Source organism: Tupaia chinensis, unplaced genomic scaffold (genome assembly GCF_000334495.1).
Source record: "Tupaia chinensis unplaced genomic scaffold, TupChi_1.0 Scaffold000617_2, whole genome shotgun sequence".
Classification (NCBI taxonomy): Eukaryota; Metazoa; Chordata; class Mammalia; order Scandentia; family Tupaiidae; genus Tupaia; species Tupaia belangeri.
Window position 1 is genome coordinate 501,355 of NW_006160137.1, and position 19,871 is coordinate 521,225.

Genomic DNA, 19,871 nt, shown 5'->3' on the forward strand with positions numbered 1-19,871 from the left:
AGCCACACCCCAGAGTTTCTGATTCAGTTGGTCTGGAGCAGGGTCTGGGCATCTCCATTTCAAATAATTTGCCAGAGAGCATTTGCACTCTCTGGAGAAAGAGAGAGAGAGAGGGAAAGTGAGAAAGCACTTCCCATGGGGCATGGTCACATCACAATCTCTTCTCCATTTCTTCCTTCTTTCAGGATTTTGGGGGCACACACACACACACACACACACACACACACTCTCTGTGTTTTTCAGGCTGCCAGGTTCAGGATCTGAACCAAGCAGTTGGCCATGTGGGATCCAGCTGCCTTAACCATCAGGCCATGGGTTGGCCTGAGAATCTGCATTTTCAACAAGTTCCCAGGTGATGCTCAGGCTGCTAGTATAGAGGCTGCACTTTACTATAATAACTAAGCACTGCTTTAAACTATTAGTTTATATGATCTTTAAAAATAAATATAAGCTTAGAACCCAGGACTCCATGGTACTTATTAAACTCTTTTTAAGGCTGTGTTCCAGGGACAATCCTTGAGTAAACAGAATTTCCTACTTTCTTCTTGATAGCAACACATATGTCCAGGCAACTAAAACGTTCTTAACAGTATTTACTTAAAATTTTAGTTTTGCTGTGCCTGGCCTGGAAGTATTCCCTATTTTTTTCATCAGAAGAAGATGACATCTACTATGTGTCTGCAGATGCCCTGGATTGATAACCCTCCCAGGACAGGATTTGTGTCTCTGGGGGACCAAAGGCCTCAGCTACAGTTTTGCTATGCCTGGCCTGGAAGTATTTCCTATTTTTCATCAGAAGAAGATGACATCTACTATGTGTCTGCAGATGCCCTGGATTGATAACCCTCCCAGGACAGGATTTGTGTCTCTGGGGGACCAAAGGCCTCAGCTACATGTCTTTGCCCAATAGGTCTATTTCATCCAGGAGGAAGTCCATGTCCTCCCGGCTCACTTGAGGGCTGATCACCACTTGGCGGAAGAAGTTGACCTTGCCCCGGTGGGGCTGGTAGCCCAGCATCAGGCTTCCCTTCTTCATCATCCTCTCCTTAATGGCTGGGGCCACCTGCATGGGGAGAGGAGGGAGGAGGTGAAAGACCAGAACACCAGGGCATGCACTTGCATTTTAACTAACTGATTGATATTTGTTGGGTATCCACTGGTGTGAATCTCATTCTCATATACACAAAGTTGACATTAATAATAATTTATTGAGAGTTTATGGCATATGAATATTGACTGAAGTGCTTTAGACATATCGATTCATTTACTCTTCACAATGATGAAGGAGATACTATTAATATGCCCATTTATAGATGAGGATATGTGGGCATATGAAGATTAAATAAATATCCCAAGGTCCCAGGGAATCTCACTCCAAGTCCATGATCTGAAATCTAAATCATTATGCAGTGCTGCCTCATTAAACGCAAATCAGGGGCCCTCAGGGATCATAGTCTCAGAGGTATCAAATGTTACATTTCCAAATGTGCCTTACCTAAAATTACTCCAGTTCAGGCATCGTGAATAAAGATGAATTAGTCATAGGTGTGGAAACAAAACAAGACAAACCTTGCAGTTGTCTATCAAGGAAAAACTAATACTGCTACTCTGTGCAGTTCTATTTTAAAGACCAACGGTTTATGGGACCAGCAGTTGGAGTAATGGCTATGTCACTGGACTCCCATGTAGTCAACTGTGGTTCGAGTCCCAGACCCGGCGGCTTAAAACTCACGCCAGGCGCCTGTGCGTGTGTGCCCAAGATCCCGAGAGGAGAATGGAGAAGGGATTGCGGCATGGCCATTCCCCCCTGGGGGTGATTTCTCACTTTCTGTCTCTCTGTCTGTCTGGTGAGCACATGTGCCCTAAGGGGAAAAAAAAAAAGACCAATGGTTTATTAGTTTATTAATAGAGTCTGTATTTTTCTGTCAATTAGTGTGTTTTGAAAATACTTGGCTAAAATAAAGGCCCTAAATGAAAATCAAAGTTTAATAGTATCCTTACATGTTAAGTATAAATACTCTTTTATTAAGAGATGAAGAGGTGGTAATAAAATTAGGAAGCCCATATTTTAAGGTCATGTAGTTGACATGAGCTCTGATAATTCAAATGCACAAAATTTTCCAGAAGTTTAATGTTTAAAGAAATTAGTCCAACTGAAGAACCACAAGGGAAAACCAGTTCATTTTTAAGTCAGCAGGGTGATTACCCAAGAGTTAGGTTGCCAACTTCTAAAATAGTGAAGTTAATTTTTGAAACACTGAGTTAAGAAATTAAAAATGTACTTTTGCTAGCTTGGAATACAAGCAAAGATTTTCTCATTGAGCTTTATGTTAACACTGAAAATTTTTCTCAGTGTGTCCTATGTGAATACGTGGAAAGGGAATATGAGTTTCTGTCTTTCTTTACTCAGGAAGATGAGGCCTACATCATCCAGAAGGTAGGAATGCATATGGAAATAACACCAGACTCAGTGTGCTTTTCAGCTCCTAAGTTCAGCTGCACACATCTCAGACCTCAGGAGCATCTCTTTTGTGGTGTGACCATTCTACACCATGCAGATTTTTAATACACAAGAACTCTTCAACAAGTTCAGAGAAAATGTATATTATGGAAAAACTATGCATGGATTTCAAATTTGGGGCATCAAAATAAACTAGTACTTTCATTCAATTTTTCCTTAAACTTTTTGAAGTCCCTTCCTACCTATGTTCTGTCAGACACTCTGGAGGGCAAGTCAGACTGCTTCATCTGACACTCAACATAATCTTTGACCTGTTCCAAAGCTGGTAGAAAAATTGGGTGTTGGCGACCTCTGGAGAGTTATATGTTGTACTTAACTATGAAGCCTTCTCAATGGATGGTCAAGGGCAATTTACACATTTTGTTCATGTGTGTTAATTTTAGAAATGAAGTCTTGCAAAACACAAACTACATTGTGTCCACAGCAACAAAAACAAATACATCTTCCACAGAATCACATTGCCATGTTAGCAAAACATTGCTTTCTTACAATATAACAACACATGGAAAGAAAATATACAGGTGTAAAGGGAAAAAAAAAAACGGAGAAAAAGAAATGCAGTCAAAGGTTCATTTAGTGAAAAACAGTGGGCCCTCAGGTTCTATCCATTTCTGGATATGTATCATCTATTTCACTTTGAATTTTCTGAAGGTTAGGAAAAATAGGGTTAAACAACACCTTCTATACTCCAGGGGATACTTAGTGATGATGAATGCTTGGTCTATGTGGAAAACCAGAAGTTAATAAGAAACTCTACTCTCTGTGTCAAATGCTTGAGTTTGTATGCATCACGTATTGGCTGAGTTTTCTTCTAAAGTTGTTTTCTTCAAATAGCACTTATTACAACGGCACAATCTAGTGAAATACTATGTAAGCCAATGAAAGGGGAGTGCCAAAAGAGAGCGGTTTCCATAAAAACTAAGTTGAATCCTTTGGAAAGACCAGAAAGAGGAGAAAGGATGGACAGATAAACACTGTTGTCCAATTAGGGGCCATAAGGGAACTATAAAAGCTTTCTTTTTCTCTTTTTTTATATGCTAGAGGTTACAGGCACTTGCAGGAGAGAGACAGAGAGAGATACAAAAAGGGAAAGTGAGAAAGCACCCCCCACCCCATGGAGGATGGTCATGCTGCAGTTCCTTCTCTTCCATCTCTCCCTGCTGTCAGGATCTTAGGCACACTTGCACATGTACGCAGCATGTTTCTCAAGTCGCCAGGTCCGAGATCCAAACTGCATAGTTAAACACATGGGAGCAAGCATCTTAACTACCATACCACCAGCTGGTCCCTATAAATGTTTCTAAAACAAAATCATGTAAGTCTAGACTGATTCTGTACTCAGTTTGCTACATAGGCATTTGAATATGCATTCCACATAGAGAAATTGCATATGGAGATAAGAGATGGCTTTGGAAAAGTGTAGTTGATGCCAGAACAGTGCAGGGCCCGCTAATCATCAGACCTCTGCTCAAGAGGCTGTACTTGCTTTTGGAAAGCCTTTGGAAATCCTTGCTTGATGGAAAGGCCTTTCTATTAAAGGATAGAGAAATAAATGGACATAGATGTACAAATGTTAAAATATGTAAATGTAAAAATAGGAATATATGTACAATATTTAACTTAGGTATGCATCACATTATTTCTAGAGTGATTGCTCACTTGGCCAATCCTTAGGTAGGACGACTTCTGGTGCATACATGGATGTGCCTGTGCATGTGTGTGTGTGTGCACACATGTGTATGTGCATATGCGTATGTGCACGCTCATGTATAACTTACATTTCTAACTAACCATGTGTCATTTATTAAATCGTCTTATTGGTTGCAGGGAAATACACATTTATTTATTTATTTTTAGTTTAGTTTAGTTTTAGTTTTTGCTATAGGGTATCTGCACTCACTAGGGAGAGACAGCAACAGACAGGAAAAATGAGAAATCACCCTCCTGGAGAGATGGCCATGCCACAATCCCTTCCCCAGCTTTCTCTCGGGATTTTCAGCATGCACACATGAATGCCCAATGTGATTTTCAAGCCACTGGGTCTGGGACTTGAACTGCATATCTGGCCATGTGGGACCTTTACCTTCATGCCACTTGCTTGCCCCCACATTTATCTTTAATTAAACTAACAAGTGGCCTCTTCAAGGTAAACTTAAGCTATGAGAAAAAGCACAATATTATCAGCATTAATCAATTTTAGGAAAACTGGATCCAGATAGGCCAAAAATCTGGTCAGGAGAGCCACAGAATATCAATTTTAGAACTTGCAGCTTATGATTTTGTATTTTTTTTTTAATCAAAATTCCCTTCCTAGTCCATCACTCTCCAGGAAACCAGCTCTGGCTTACAGCCAATCTTAAATTTAAAACAGACATTTCTTGACTCAAGCCAAAGGCAATAACTCTATTTCTCTCTGAAAAAATGGTATCCTGGCCTGGCCTGGAGGTGCAGTTGGTTAGCAAACTGAACTGCAGTGCTGGAAGTCACATGGCCAACTGTGGGTTTGAGTTCCAGGCCAACTTGAAAACATGTCAGGCTCCTGTGCCCATATCCAAGATCCTGGAACTAGAAGGCAGAGCAAAGGGGTATTATAGCATGATCATATCCTGTTGATGGTGGTTCTCTTTCTCTCTCGTTGGCACATATGTGCTCTCTATCATGAATGAATGAAATAAACTTAAGAAAAATGGTATTCTGTGGCTTACCTTTGGAGAGCATTGGACTTTTGATTTCAGTTCATAACATGTCTGGGCATAAGCACATGAAGCAGCTATCAAGATGAATCTTTCAGGTTTGCTTTTCTTATAAGCAAACCAGAAATATTTCCTAACAAAAGCAAGACGGGTTAAGAGAGTGCCCTGGATGTTTTAATATAAAGATATTTTGGATGTTTAAATTCTAGCTCTTGTGTAAGGCACAAGAATGAGCTTCCATGGGCAGCAGTCATGGCTGAAGAATCAAACTTCTAAGCCAAATGCTGTCACTGGCATTCAAGATGATACAGAAATGATTAAATACCCATGTGACTCAGAAAGCTAGCTAAGCAAGAGTTTGAAAGCACACACATATTTTATTTATGTTTTCATGCCCTATAGATTAATCTTAGAAGATGTGGCTATTAGGCAAAACGGGAGACTCTCCTTTATCTGGGAATACTTCATGGGGAAGAAAGTCATAAAGCAACAGCAAAGCTGATATTCATCAAATCTCTATCTCGGATTATTGTTGCAGTAGCAATTGTTGTTGTTAACAAATACTGTACCATTTCTTTCCATTTTTGCGATGTTCTTCCACACATCTGGTTCCCATAAGCTCAAATTAAAGCTTATTGGAAAAGAATCCATGTTTTGGCAACTTAGGGGCCAAGATGTTCTCATTAACGGCCAGCTCACCACCTTTGCGTGTAAAAAGTCAACTATTTTCTATTTACAAAGCTCTAGGCATAACCCAATGCTGGGTAATTTGAGTATTCTCTTGTGCTGATCACAGCAGAGAAAAGGCTCTAATCTGACAGGATGCAATATTCACAGGGGAAAGAAAATACGCACAAACTAAATATGAATATCCGAATATCGCCCCTAAACGGAGCATGCATGGAGGAAAGCAATTTGGTGGGAGTGAGATTGCTTTCCAGCTCTCAATTATTTTACTGCTGGTTTTCCTTCAATTGTAAATCAAATTCTTTTCTCGTGCCTCAGTGCACTGGTCCCTGAATCTTAAGTGGAGGAAGATCCTGACATTTCTATTTGGTTGCACAGCAACTCATTTTACACATTTCTGTAGGATTTCTGTTTATCCCCCCCCCCCTTAAATTATGTCCGAGCAATGATTTAGTAATTTAAACAGAATTCTGATATCATACGGCTACAGCACAAAATAACACTTGATATTTAAAAGTTGCTTAAGCCCAAGGAAAAAATTAAAATGACCCTCTCTCTGACCAAGTAGAACCATTTGTGTACAAGCAACTGACCAGCACCATCATAGCCTTTGGTTAAAATAAAATGGTAACTTGCATAAAATGACTTTTTTGGGGGGAGAGGTTTTTGTTATAGGGTGCATGCGCTCACCAGAAAGACAGACAGAGGCAGAGAGATAGAAAGCGAGAAATCACCCCCCAGCACTATGCCACAATCCCTTCTCCTCCATTCTCCTCTAGGGATCTTGGGCATGCATGCACATGTGCCCAGGGTGAGTTTAAGCCATAGGGTCTGGGACTTGAACCACAGTCAACTACGTGGGAGTCCAGCAACATAGCCATTATACCTCCTGCTGGTCCCAATGACATTTATTTTTTAAAACATGTTACATTCGCAATGTTAACAAAGCTCATTGTTTTTTCAATATACGAAGTGTTTCTCAAACTGTGGGGAAGAATCAGGACAATAAGCCTGCATTACAGACTAACACTTTTATAAAATACAATACAAATTAATTACTACAAAAATGAAATCACAAAATATGTACCCAATTTTATTTGTTTGTTTGATCGTTAATTGCTAGAAGGTGCATGCACACATTAGAAAGAGACAGAGAAAGAGAGGGACAAATCACTCCCCAGGGTGGTGTGCCATCCCTTCTCCTCCATTTCTCCATCTTGTCAGGATTGATGCACCCAGCATGGTTTGCAAGCTGCCATTGGGCAAGATTTGAACTGTGGTTGGCCATATGTGATCTAGTTCCCTTACTAACTAGGCTATAGGGTTGGCTCACAAATTTTGTATTTTATTTTAAACTTAAAGATGTGTGTGTGTATATATATATATATATCCTTGTACGTATGTATCACACAGCTAACAGCGAAAATGAAAGGTACACATTATAATGTGATGTCTGTGGTTGAAAACAATGACATAGAGAAACAGGAGGAGCAACAGGGAGGACCAAGCTGCTCAGCTTGAGCTCATCACAGACCCCCATCCAGCCTGTTGAGGGGGAGGTGTGGCTACTCCAGCCCTTCAGGTACCTGGTGCCATGCATGTGCAGTAGTCTACCGCCTCACATTCTATCTGTCCAGTTCAATCTCCATCCACATTGGGAGCAGAAAAATTTGAATACACAAGAATCAAACACCTGAAGACCAAAGACTCTGGAGGAATTCTCTCCCCACAGCCAACTTGGAGTAGAAGGAGAGAAACGCCCCTCAGAAAACCTGAGCCAAAAACTCCTTCTGTGGATTCCAACTCCTACTCAGAGGGGAGAAACTTGGACAGAGCTACTACACAGCATAGGGAAGGGTATGAGCACACAGCTACAGAAACATACTCCATAAAAGTAGAAAGAATTGAGTATATTACCTGGTGACTAAAAATCAAAGCAGAGCCTCAAGAAATAGGAGAAAACCCAGAAATACCTTCCCACAAGGAAACATAATAACTCCTCACCAATGATGGAGGAAACACAAGAGATGGCAGAAAAAAAATTCAGAATATTTATTGTAACAAAACTCAGTAAGCTGCAAGAAAAAACAGACAACCAATTCCGAGAGATGAGAAAATCCTTCCATGACTGGAAGGAAGAACTCCATAAAGAGATAGACACCCTGAAAAAGAATCAGACAGAACTTATGGAGATGAAGAATTCAATAGAGAAAATCAAAACCTCCCTTGAAAGTATCAACAGCAGATTAGACCACACAGAAGAAAGAATCTCTAAATTTGAAGACAAAGTCTTCAATTTAGTCCAAGCAACTGAAAAGAATAACATTTAAAAATCAGGACAACAGAGACCAGCAGATAGCCTAATGGTTATGTCACGGGACTGTCATGTAGTCGACCGCAGTTTGAGTTCCAGACCCAGTGGCTTAGACTCATGCTGGGCACGTGTGCATGCGTGCCCAGGATCCCAAAAGAAGAATGGAAGAGAAGGGACTGTGGTGTGGCCATCACCCCTGGGGGGTGATTTCTCACTTTTTGTCTCTCCGTCTCTCTCTTTTTGGCGAGTGCACGTGCCCTATAGCAAAAACCTCTCCAAAAGAAAAAAAAAAACTCAGGACAACATATGGGAAATCCTAGACACCATTTAATGACCAAAAGTTGCATAATAGTTATTCCAGAAGATGAAGAGACAGGTAAAGGCATAGAAAATCTCTTTCATGCTACATTAGCTGAAAACTTTCTAAATTTAGAGAGGCATAAAGACTTCCAAATCCAGGAAATACAAAGGGCATCAAATAGATATAACAGAAGATCCTCTCCAAGGCATAACATAGTGAAATTGATAAAAATCAAAGACAAAGACACTATGCTAAAAATGGCAAGAGAGAAACTTTGAATTACTTACAAAGGTTACATTAGACTAATATCTGACCTCTCAAGTGAAACAATTCAGGCAAGGAAAGAATGGGAACATAAATTTAAAATATTATTAAAAGAGAAACAACTTCTGCCAACAGGACTATGCTTGGGAAGATTATCCTTCAAATAGGTAGGAGAAATAAAACCATTCCCAGATAAACAAACATTGAACAAATACACCAAAACTAAACCAGTTCTTCAAGAAACACTTAAATACTAAACCAGGAAAATTAAAAGGAAATACATAGAAGTAAGAAAACACAAAACATCTAGGAAAAAAAGGATAAGTACATACATATTGACAATAACATTGGAAATTAGGATTAAATTTTCCTACTAACAGGCTAAAAATGCAGATTCAACTATTCTACACACAAGCAGGTTTAAGTACAAATTCACCAATTACTCGATAAATAATTATTTCTACAGGTTTTAATTTATATATTATAATTATTATTCATTATATAAAACTAGATAACAGGAAAAGCCCAAATTTGTTATAAGTAGCTGAGTCTTTGGAATTAATTTAAAGAAGGCTAAAATCAAGAACTCTGTAAAGTCTATAAGTCACCAAATTACATTTACCATGTCTTTGTATTTAAACATGTCTTTCCAATTTTATTTTGGTTTTGAAATTTTTAGGACTTATTTCTATATGCAAAGTACAGTAGTATAGTCTTACAAAAACTCACAGTGAGTGAATAAAAGTTTTTATTTTTTCTATCTCTTCCTAATGAGCTATCTTTATGTACAATTTATCCTGTCGCTAACTGGGCCAATGATACCATGGATCTTTTCAGATTATAAACTCTCACCTCCCACAATTCTCTACATGGAAATTACAAATTCTTCTTTCACTGGCTATGTTAAGATTATTCTTGTTTGGGACCAGCAGATGGCATAATGGTTATGTCACTGGACTCCCACATAGTTGACCATGGTTTGAGTCCCAGACCCTGTGGCTTAAAACTCATGCTGGGAGTTTGTGCATTCATGCTCAAAGTCTTGAGAGGAGAACGGAAGAGAAGAGATTGCAGCATGGCCATTCCCTCCTAGGGGGTGATCTCTCAATTCTTTAACTCTGTCTCTATCTCTCTGGCGAGCACATAGTCCCTATAGCAAAAATCTCTCTAAAAAAAGAAAAAAAAAAGATTAATCTTGTTTATGAAAATTGATACTCATTAATTTATAAGACTCTTTGTTGTCTGATTCTAATCAATTTGTTTTTCTTTAGAACTGAATTTCACAGTAAAGAACATCATAGACAATGCAGTACATACTTACAGAATAACCAGTGGAGTGGGTTCCCAATGTTTACAACATAATATAATGTTAAATGTTGAAGCTGGTAAATATGTTAATATGCTCGATTTGCTTATTCTATACTACATACATCCTTTTAAAGACTATTCTGTATAATGATGCAAAGATGCATAATGACTATAGGTAAATTATAAATTACAATAAATATTTTTAAAATGCCTGTAACATCCTTAATTTAATTATCATGCACTGCATGTATGCTTTGAAAATCTGTATTATACCCTATAAAGATGTCCAAGAATTAAATGTAAGAAAATATTATAAAGTAAAAAGTTACAATAAAAATAATAAGTATTAATCCTAAAATAGATAGAGAGAGATGTTAGACAATAGGTAGATATTCAACAGCAAAGTTAATCTGGTAAATCACTTGAACAGTTTCAAACTGGTAAGTCTGGATTTCCATACTTTCTTATTGCTGAATGGTAACACCCTACTAGTGAACCTGCAAGGGGCTGGTAGCCACACTTTGAGGAGTGCTGCTCTGTTTTAACTCCTTTGGCTCCTTGGGTATATTATTTTATCTCAGAATTTCAATATTATTTTGCATATGTATTTCTGCTTGCTGAATCATTTCTATACCTTTTCAAATAGTATTTTTGTATTCTACCAAACCCCTATGCCAGTTTACCTAGACACTTCCCAAATGCTAACTCTTAGAATTGCTTCAGTTATAATGGCATTTCTGTGTAATCACAGACTTAGTCATAAAACTTCTACATCGGTTTGGGCCAGTCAGGTGGCATAGTGATTAAAGTAGTTATATCCCACATGGCCAACTATAGGTTCAAGTTTCAGACTGGTGGCTTTAAAAAATACATCAGGTGCATGCACACATGTGTCCAAAATCCAGAGAGAAGAGTAGAAGAGAAGGATCACAGTGTGATAATTTCCCTGTGGGTGTTTTCTCACTTTTTCTTTCTCTCTCTTCGATGAGTATATGCACCCTATAGCAAATTAAAACAAATCAAAACAAACATAAGAGATTCTATGTCAGCTCTTCAAAGTCTAGTCCAGAGATTATGATAGTAATGGTTCCAACTGCCCTAGACTGTAGGACCTTTATACAACTTTTGTCATATCTGCTATGCAGGTGAAATAGTCAAATTTATCAGATGTAAGATAGGCAGCAATGGAACTAGCAGTAGGCATAATGGCTATGTCGCTGAACTCCCATGTAGTAGATCGCAGTTTGAATCCTGGACCCGGTGGATTAAACTCACCCTGGATGCATGTGCGTGTGTGCCCAAGATCCCGAGAGGAAAATGGAGGAGAAAGGACTGTGGCATGGTCATACCCCCTGGGGGGTGATTTCTCACTTTCCATCTCTCTCTGTGTTTCTAGCGAGCACACAAGCCCTATAGAAAAATCCTTTCCAAAAAAAAAAACAGATAGGCAGCAGCACAACACCCTGAAGGGCTGAGAGGAAAACCCATAATTAAAGAAGGAAATTCTTCAGCAGAAATAACGAGGTACAAAGAAAACAGAAGCTTCTACTATACATCTTAGATAGCAATACCACTCAGAGCTTCTAATAAACCCAAACAGACTGTGTTTTGCTAAATTATTCCTTAAATCATGAACAAACTGATGTTCCTCAAACTTTAGATTTTAGGACTGTATTCTCAATTCCCCTTTTATTAATCTACATACCATTTTCTCCAAGATAGCAAAGACGTTTTGAAGGTGGTAGGAGGTTAAGTTCATAATGATTTACAGACTGTGGGTAGAACATGGGGTAGGTAGGCAGAGTAATCAACTGAAGAATAAACTACAGGAGTTTATTGTTACTGAATTTTTTCCAAAAATTCTCATGCCCCCAAAGAGGGTTATATCAAATGCAGAAAAGTATTATTTTTCTCCACATAAAAGTCACTTAAATGTCCAGTTTTATTTATTTATTTTAAATTTGCCAGAGGGCACAGGTACACACTGGAGAGAAAGAGAGACAGACAGACAGACAGAGAGAAAGCATGAAAGCACCTCCATGGAGAATGGTCATGCCACAACTCTTCTCCATTTCCCTTCTCTTTTGGATTTGGGGTATGTGTTTCTCAAGCTGATGGACCTGGGACTCAAACTACACAGTTGACCATGCAGGAGATCTAGCTTATTTATCACCGAGGCACAGGCCGGTCCATAATATTTCAAGTTTTAATCACTCAATATCACACTAAACTTCACACATCCTTGGCCTCATCTGTATTCTCCAAAACAAACTCCAGCCATGGTATTTCACACTTAAAAAGTTACAAACTGAGAAAACAATATGATGGGAGAGTTAAATCAGCTACTATACTTGCAGTTTAGTCTCTTTAGATAGTGGTGGCAAAGATTTGATGTCCTATAAAGGGCCAGATAGTAAATATTTTTGACCCTGTAAGCAATGCGGTCTCTGTAACAAATACTCAACTCAGCCGTTAGAACATGGAAATAGCCATAGACAATATATAAATAAATGAACATGGCTATGCTCTAATAAAACTGTTTGGGGGGACAATATAATTTAATATATAATTTCCACATGCAATAAAATAGTATATTACTTTTGATTATTTTTTTACCCATTCAAAAATATAAACCATGGTTAGCTTATAGGCTATACATATATAGGCAACAAGCTAGATTTGGCTTTGGACCATCACTTATCATCTCGCTGGTCTACGTTAAAAGATTCATTTTGAGGGAACCAGCAGTTAGCGTAATGGCTATGTCGCTGGACTCCCACGTAGTCGACCGCGGTTCACGTCCCGGACCCAGTGGCTTAAAACTCACGCCGGGTGCGTATGCGTGCGTGCCCAAGATCCCGAGAGGAGAATGGAGGAGAAGGGATTGCGGCGTGACCATCCGCTCTGGGGGGTGATTTCTTGCTTTCTGTCTCTATGTCTCTCTCTGTCTGTCTGGCGAGCGTACGCGCCCTACAGTGAAAATCTCTCAAAAAAAAAAAAAAGATTCATTTTGATATATAAAAAAACTATCCAGTCAAAGAGAAAAGTATGTAGAGAATTTTGTTCATTTGGCTTTTCTCAGAAATTCTGCATTGAGCTGGAAAATGATAAATGTCTTCTTGACTCTCTTCTAGCAGAGCATGAAACCAGAGCTACGGAAGGGTGGATAGAGACTGCCACTGTGACTTCTTTTCAGCACAGGTTTACTGAAACAATCACAAAAAGTAACTTGCCTTGGGACCAGCAGTTAGCGTAATGGCTATGTCGCTGGACTCCCACGTAGTCGACCGCGGTTCGTGTCCCGGACCCGGTGGCTTAAAACTCACGCCGGGCGCGTGTGCGTGCGTGCCCAAGATCCCGAGAGGAGAATGGAGGAGAAGGGATTGCGGCGTGACCATCCCCCCTGGGGGGTGATTTCTCGCTTTCTGTCTCTATGTCTCTCTCTGTCTGTCTGGCGAGCGCACGCGCCCTACAGTGAAAATCTCTCCAAAAAAAAAAAAAGTAACTTGCCTTATGATTTCTTCCCAGTCTATATTCCAAAGAGTCCCCATCCTCCTTGCTAAGTTGAAGAGGGTTCTCTTCAATACGATATGCAATGCTAGTTCATGGAAAAAGTTGACATAAAATGTTCATACTCTGTACTTGGCACCTAACCCCAAATTACTTCTGAGACTTACATACACTTCCCCCACAAAGTCACTTTGTTTAGTTTTTGAATATTTGAGGACATATCAGATTTTCTGAGGCCAGGTGGAGATGCAATGTGGATCGGGGCAGGGGCAAGAATTCAGGACATGGCCAGCATTAAGGGCTAGACTATTTTTTTTCTTTTTTTTTTGGAGAGGTTTTTGCTATAGCACTCACCAGACAGACAGAGAGAGACAGAGAGACAGAGAGCGAGAAATCACCCCCCATGGGGGATGGCCACGCCGCAATCCCTTCTCCTCCATTCTCCTCTCAGGATCTTGGGCATGCACGCACACGCGCCCAGTGTGAGTTTAAGCCACTGGGTCCGGGACACGAACCGTGGTCAACTACGTGGGAGTCCAGTGACATAGCCATTACGCTAACTGCTGGTCCCTTAAATGGAAGACTCCAGTCCAAGAGAAGGATGAGCATGCTGAAACAATGGGAAGAACTTTGACGGTGGGCTTCACACATGCTTGCTTGCTTTCTTTTTCTTTCTTTCTTTTTTTTTTTTTTTTTTTTTGAGAGAGGTATAGACCAGTGCAGTGGCCATCAGGGAAGCATAGATTTTTCTACCACAGTGTATTCAGGAGACAGTAGCCACAGAGCTCACCAACTGAAGCCTAATTAACCATCTGAGAAAATCTAACATGCAGATCACCAGTCAGTCAAGAATGTCCAGTTCTACAGACATGGAAAACTATTCATACAAGAAAGCAAACAATTTATTTGTTCATTAATTTCTCTGGTATTTGTTTCCACTAGTAAAGCATTATAGTCATCCTTTCATGAGTGAGCAAACCTAAGGTCATAAGAATACCTACATTGGATCACTAAGTCTCAAACATGGATTTATATCTGTTTTCCTTATAGTTTCAATTAATCAAAAAAATTTTTTCCAGTGAAAAAGTGGGTTCCATCTGTTTCTGATGAAAGAGCTCAATAACATGCCTGATACAATAACATTCTTAAACCTAAATGAAATTTTCTTTTTTTAACTAGATAAATGGATTTCTTCTATGAATATGAGCAAGATTTTCCTTTACACATGGAACTCATAATAAATAGGGTTGAAATGGGTTTTGAATACATCTAAATACATACTTTCCAGTTAGTAACCTCCATGTTACCCAAGAGGTGGCTGTTAAATAAACAGCTATTAAAAGAAAACGTTTTCTTATCTTCTACACGTACTGGAGTGCAAAGGAGAAAGTGATCATTTCAAGCCACATATATTAATAAAAAGTTATTTGTGGTAATGATTAGCTTTACATCTTTAAAATGTAGTTAATGGGGGCCCAACTTCTGTGGTGCAATCTCTGTGGTGCAGTGTTGGCAGCCACATGGCTGAGCAGGGATTCGGATCCCAGGCACATTTGATCTGAAATGCTTCACTAGGTACATGAACCCAAGATCCTGAGGAACTGGAGGGCTGGCGGGAGAGGACCACGGTGTGATAAGACCCTGTTGAGGGTGTTTCTCTCATGGGCATGCTCATTTATACACACTTTGCATCACGAATACAATAAATAAATACAATGTAGTAAATGGAATGCCTCACCTGACAGCAAAAGAACAACTTGCTAGCTTACAACAGAAAAATTTTTCCTTTGTATTTTCAAATATGTCTGAGTAAACCTTCTTTTGCGCCCAGTGAGATACCCTACATAACAGACATTTGCCTTCTCAACACAGCTTATTGTTTTACCCACAAGTCTGAACTGCAGTTTTGGTTATGCCTGATCATATACCGACATAACTGCTACCAAAGGAGTAATAGTATTTCCTAACACCAAGTGCTTTAGCACATTCACGTGTTTTACTGTATTTGACCAACAGGGGCATAACTATAGCCTTCTGAGTTTGTGTCTAACAACCTTCTAAATCTTTCTACTTTTTTCCCCTTCCTGATGTCATCTGAGGTAATATACCTATTTCTCTATCACTTTATCAAGGTATGCATCTTCCTTTTGGAATAGGAAATAGCAAAAGAATGCTGGGTTTTGTCCGTAACTAAGCTGTTGGTCAGTGTAGTAGGAAAGTTGATTCTTTCACTCTTCTTTGAACAAAGGATCATACTATACCGCAGTAGACCACATGGGACTCTTGCGACATAACCATTACGCCAACTGTTGGTCCTACCACTGACTTTTTAAAGAAGTCGCTTCTCTATAGGTCTGAAAGTGAGAAGGATTGCATTGATCACTCTTAAAAAAAAAATTATTTATTTTAATTTAACCAGAGAGAGACAGAGACAGAGACCAGGTCTGGGACTTGAACTGTAGTCTGCTGTGTAGGAGTCCAGCGCCCTAACCACTATACCACCCGTCAGCCCCAATCACTCTTGAGGTATAAGGACAAAGGTATTCTGACACGGTGGCACTTGAATCTACTTCATGCTGTGCAGTGTAACTAAATGGAAACTATATGGTTCAAGGCTTTTGGGAGACTCTATCACACATTAGATCAAACATATTTAAACATAGCCACCATATGTATTAAATATAATTCACACTTAACAGACTATTTTGGTTGAGTTGTGGTTGACTAGGTTAACATAGTTTTCATTTGGTTTTACAGTTTTCCTTTTGTATTTTAAAGCCATTTTTCAAATGCTAGCAAATATTTTTATATGTACCTACTTTGATTTCTATGCTGCCCCATCCTTAATTTGCCTGATGGTTTATTAAATCACATTCCTTAGGGACCATTGTCATGTATGTGGTCTGTTGTTAAAGAGAACATAGTTACATGGCACATGACAGTATATCCATACAATTGAATATACTCAGCAACAAAAAGCAAGAAATGACTGATGTCACATGAATGGGTAGCCAGTGAATTATGCTAAGCTAAGTAAGCCAGACTTGAATGGCTAATTACTACACTATGTGATTCTATTTAAACTCCTTTCATTTAACCATAAACTATCAGGAAAATTGGTATAACTTTGGAGCCAGTAGGTGGCATGGTGGTTAAAGGCACTAGGTTCCCACATGGCAGACCATGGTTCGAGTCCCAGACCCGGTGATTTGCTTTCTCCCTTTCTCCCTTTCTCCCTTTCTCTCCTCCTCTCTCATCAAATTAAAATAAATAAAGTTAAATAAAATAATTCTTTAAAAAAATAGTCTGTAACACATGTGGGATATATGGTATAGCATATAGCTTTATTTCCCTATAGTGACCAAATATTCAGGCTCATCAGGACAGATCCAGTTTATACCTATTTTCCCATAATTAGCATTACCATCCCTTTTTACTCTCATGAGTATTCTAGTTCTAGTTCAGGCGACAAGCTGTATAATGTAGAGTGATCACACCTAGGCCCACAGCCTAGTTTGGATTGACATGATATACAATCCCTGAATTTACATAGGACTTCGGGCAAATATTTAACCCCACCGGGAACTGTATCCTTCCCTTATTAAGAGTTGATAATCTCTTGTAGAATTTTTATATGGACTAAATGAAATAATGTGTATAAATACAATAAGCACAGAGTGTGGCATCTCTTAGGCACTCAGTAATAAGAAGTTGTATTATATCTTAAAATGAATGTGTTTTTAATCAACTTACAGTTACACCTGGTCTTTTAGTATATAATTTCTTTATTATCTCTTGAGGCATGAGCAATTGAAAGTGCCATGAGAAACATGACTTGTAATTTATTCTTTCTCCCCACAGCATCTGTACTGTACTTCAGTATTTGTAAGAGAGGCTGTGAGTTAGCAGTTTAGAAATTAAATCTTGCACCTCATCTATGCCATGTCTACATTAATTTTCTACTTGAGTTCCAGGTGTGTTTTTTTTTTATTCCCTAACATTGATAAAGTATTTTTTCCCCTTTAAAAGGTAAGAGAATCACTGATGAGCTCAGCAAATTATCATTTTTTTTCATTGCCAGAGGGCACACACGCTCACCAGAGTGAGACAGAGAGAGGGAGAGGGAGAGAAAGAAAGCACTCCTCCTCAATGGGGCACGTCATGCTGCAATTCCTTTTCCTTCATTTCTATATCCTGTCAAGATTTGGGACACACATACACATGCACCCGGAGTATTTTACAAGGATTTGAACCATGTGATAATCCATGTGGGATCCAGCCTACTTCTCCACCAGGCTATGGGGCAAGCCCATCTTGGCAGTTCTTTCATTCATTTATTTTACTAGAGAAACTTTCCACTGAGATGTACTGAAGGCAGGGATGAGTTTCTATTGCATTCTAGACATTTCTATCTGTTGTATAAGTTGTCAGAACACAGGAGTGTTTTATAAGTGAAAACGTCACTTCGTTGGACATGAAAAGGCCATCTACTATCATTCACAAGCTTATTTCCTGAATTGTACAGTTTCCTTGTAATACCCTGCCATTTATATTTTTTATCAGCAGAATGTCAAAAATAAACCAAACAAACAAAACAGTACTTGGTATTTCCCAAATGCACCTGAAGATATAAATCACCTAGATGCAGGACCCAATCAGAGTAGCTGAACTTCAATTTCAATGGGTGAGGCCTAGTGTTCTGTGTATTTGCCAAGTATCTCGACTGCTTCTTATCATAATTTAACTTTGGAAAACATTGTTGTATAATGATCCCTTACCTGGGACTTTGTGACAGGCAATGGCAAAGTGGGAGATTAGAGGTATTTTGGATAGGAGAAGCAATTTCTGGACAGAAGGAGAGTGGGTATTGGGAATCGCCTTTTCTTGGATTGCTTATGCCAATTTCGCAAGAAAGTAAACTGGTGACCTTCAAAGAAGTTGTTAGCTGATTTTTTGTTAATCGTAAAACCCAAAAAGTGTGCATAGTTGAACCATGGCCCTGGAAACAATGACCCTCTTTGTTCTCAATGCTTGAAGAACTGATTTTCCTTTTTCAGTATACTTTCTGCAATCCCTTACATGTCTAATTCTTCTCTTATTCCTTTGTACAACCCTTACTTATTTCCCCTGATAACTCCTCTCCATATTTTAGAGGTGAGATGCATCAGTATGAGTCTCTCAAGCTTAAATTATGTAAAATTGATAGTCTATAGCCCATGAAATCATATGTATCTAAGAGATCATTTCAGCCTGGCAGAACACGGAGAAATAAGCCACAGTATGACTGGCTAGACCTTTTTCAAATATGGATTTTTACCCTTATTTTCCTCCAGTGTATATCTGAAAATGAGACACGCACAAAATATTGGGTTGTTGGAAAGTCATGACTTTCTCAACAACCTAATAAAAGAGTGCCCAAACTTAAAAGAACTGTCCCATTCATACTCTTCCCTGTACAGATGAGCAAAATCCCAGAAATGAAGAGTTTAGAATCCCAGAAAGACTGAAGAACTGTGAGCTTCCCATGTGGTGTTTACAACACAAAAATGACAATGACAGCAATTCCAATAAACCTAATGTCAGTCATATATTCAAGGCAGCTGAAGTGAGCCGTCATAAAAACAAACCAAACTGAACCGAAAGCTTTAGCTGAAGAACGGACACAATAAACATTTTACACACTCTATAAAGCAAAAGCTTAATACTCAATTGTGTCACAGCAGCCATCGGAGCTAATAGCTCCTGAGTAACTGTGCTAGGCCAACCTCCCAATTTTAGCCCAGATCCAGAGGGTGCCTATTGTGCTGTCGTCCTCAATCCAAGGTGATACCAACTCCATCAAGGCCTTTGGAAAGATGTCAAAGCATTTGGGATTGCAGCAATGACTGGGGGACGTTACTTGCTTTTAGCATCCCCAAGATCAAGGATGTTAAACACCTCACAATATTTGAAATCAATCCACCCAAAGAAGAATTATGTTCCCCCAAATGCCAGTAATTTCTCTGTTGAGAAACACTTTCCAGAAGCTCTATGATCTCTATCGACACTATCTATACTTCTCTTGATGCCTCTGGGTCCCTTCAGATTTTATCACGAGTCATTAACTTTGCCCAAAGAATAATTACGTTCCCCCAAATGCCAGTAATTCCTCTGTTGAGAAACACTTTCTAGGAGCTCTACAATCGACACTATCTATACTTCTCTTGATGCCTCTGGGCCCCTTCAGATTTTCTCACGAGTCATTAACTTTGCTTTGGCCTAGAGCAAAGAGGA

General features: G+C 39.1%; 1 protein-coding gene across 1 annotated transcript in view; it reads right to left on the reverse strand.

Moving 5' to 3' along the window:
- Positions 1-767: 767 nt before the first annotated feature.
- The window catches only part of GADL1 (GAD like acidic amino acid decarboxylase 1), a 176,095-nt gene continuing 156,991 nt past the window's right edge, over positions 768-19,871 (reverse strand). The window contains exon 15 of the mRNA XM_027775942.1: positions 768-1,063. Within this exon, the coding sequence (XP_027631743.1) occupies positions 890-1,063 (174 nt within the window). The 3' untranslated portion in view covers positions 768-889. The remainder of the gene's footprint in view (positions 1,064-19,871) is intronic.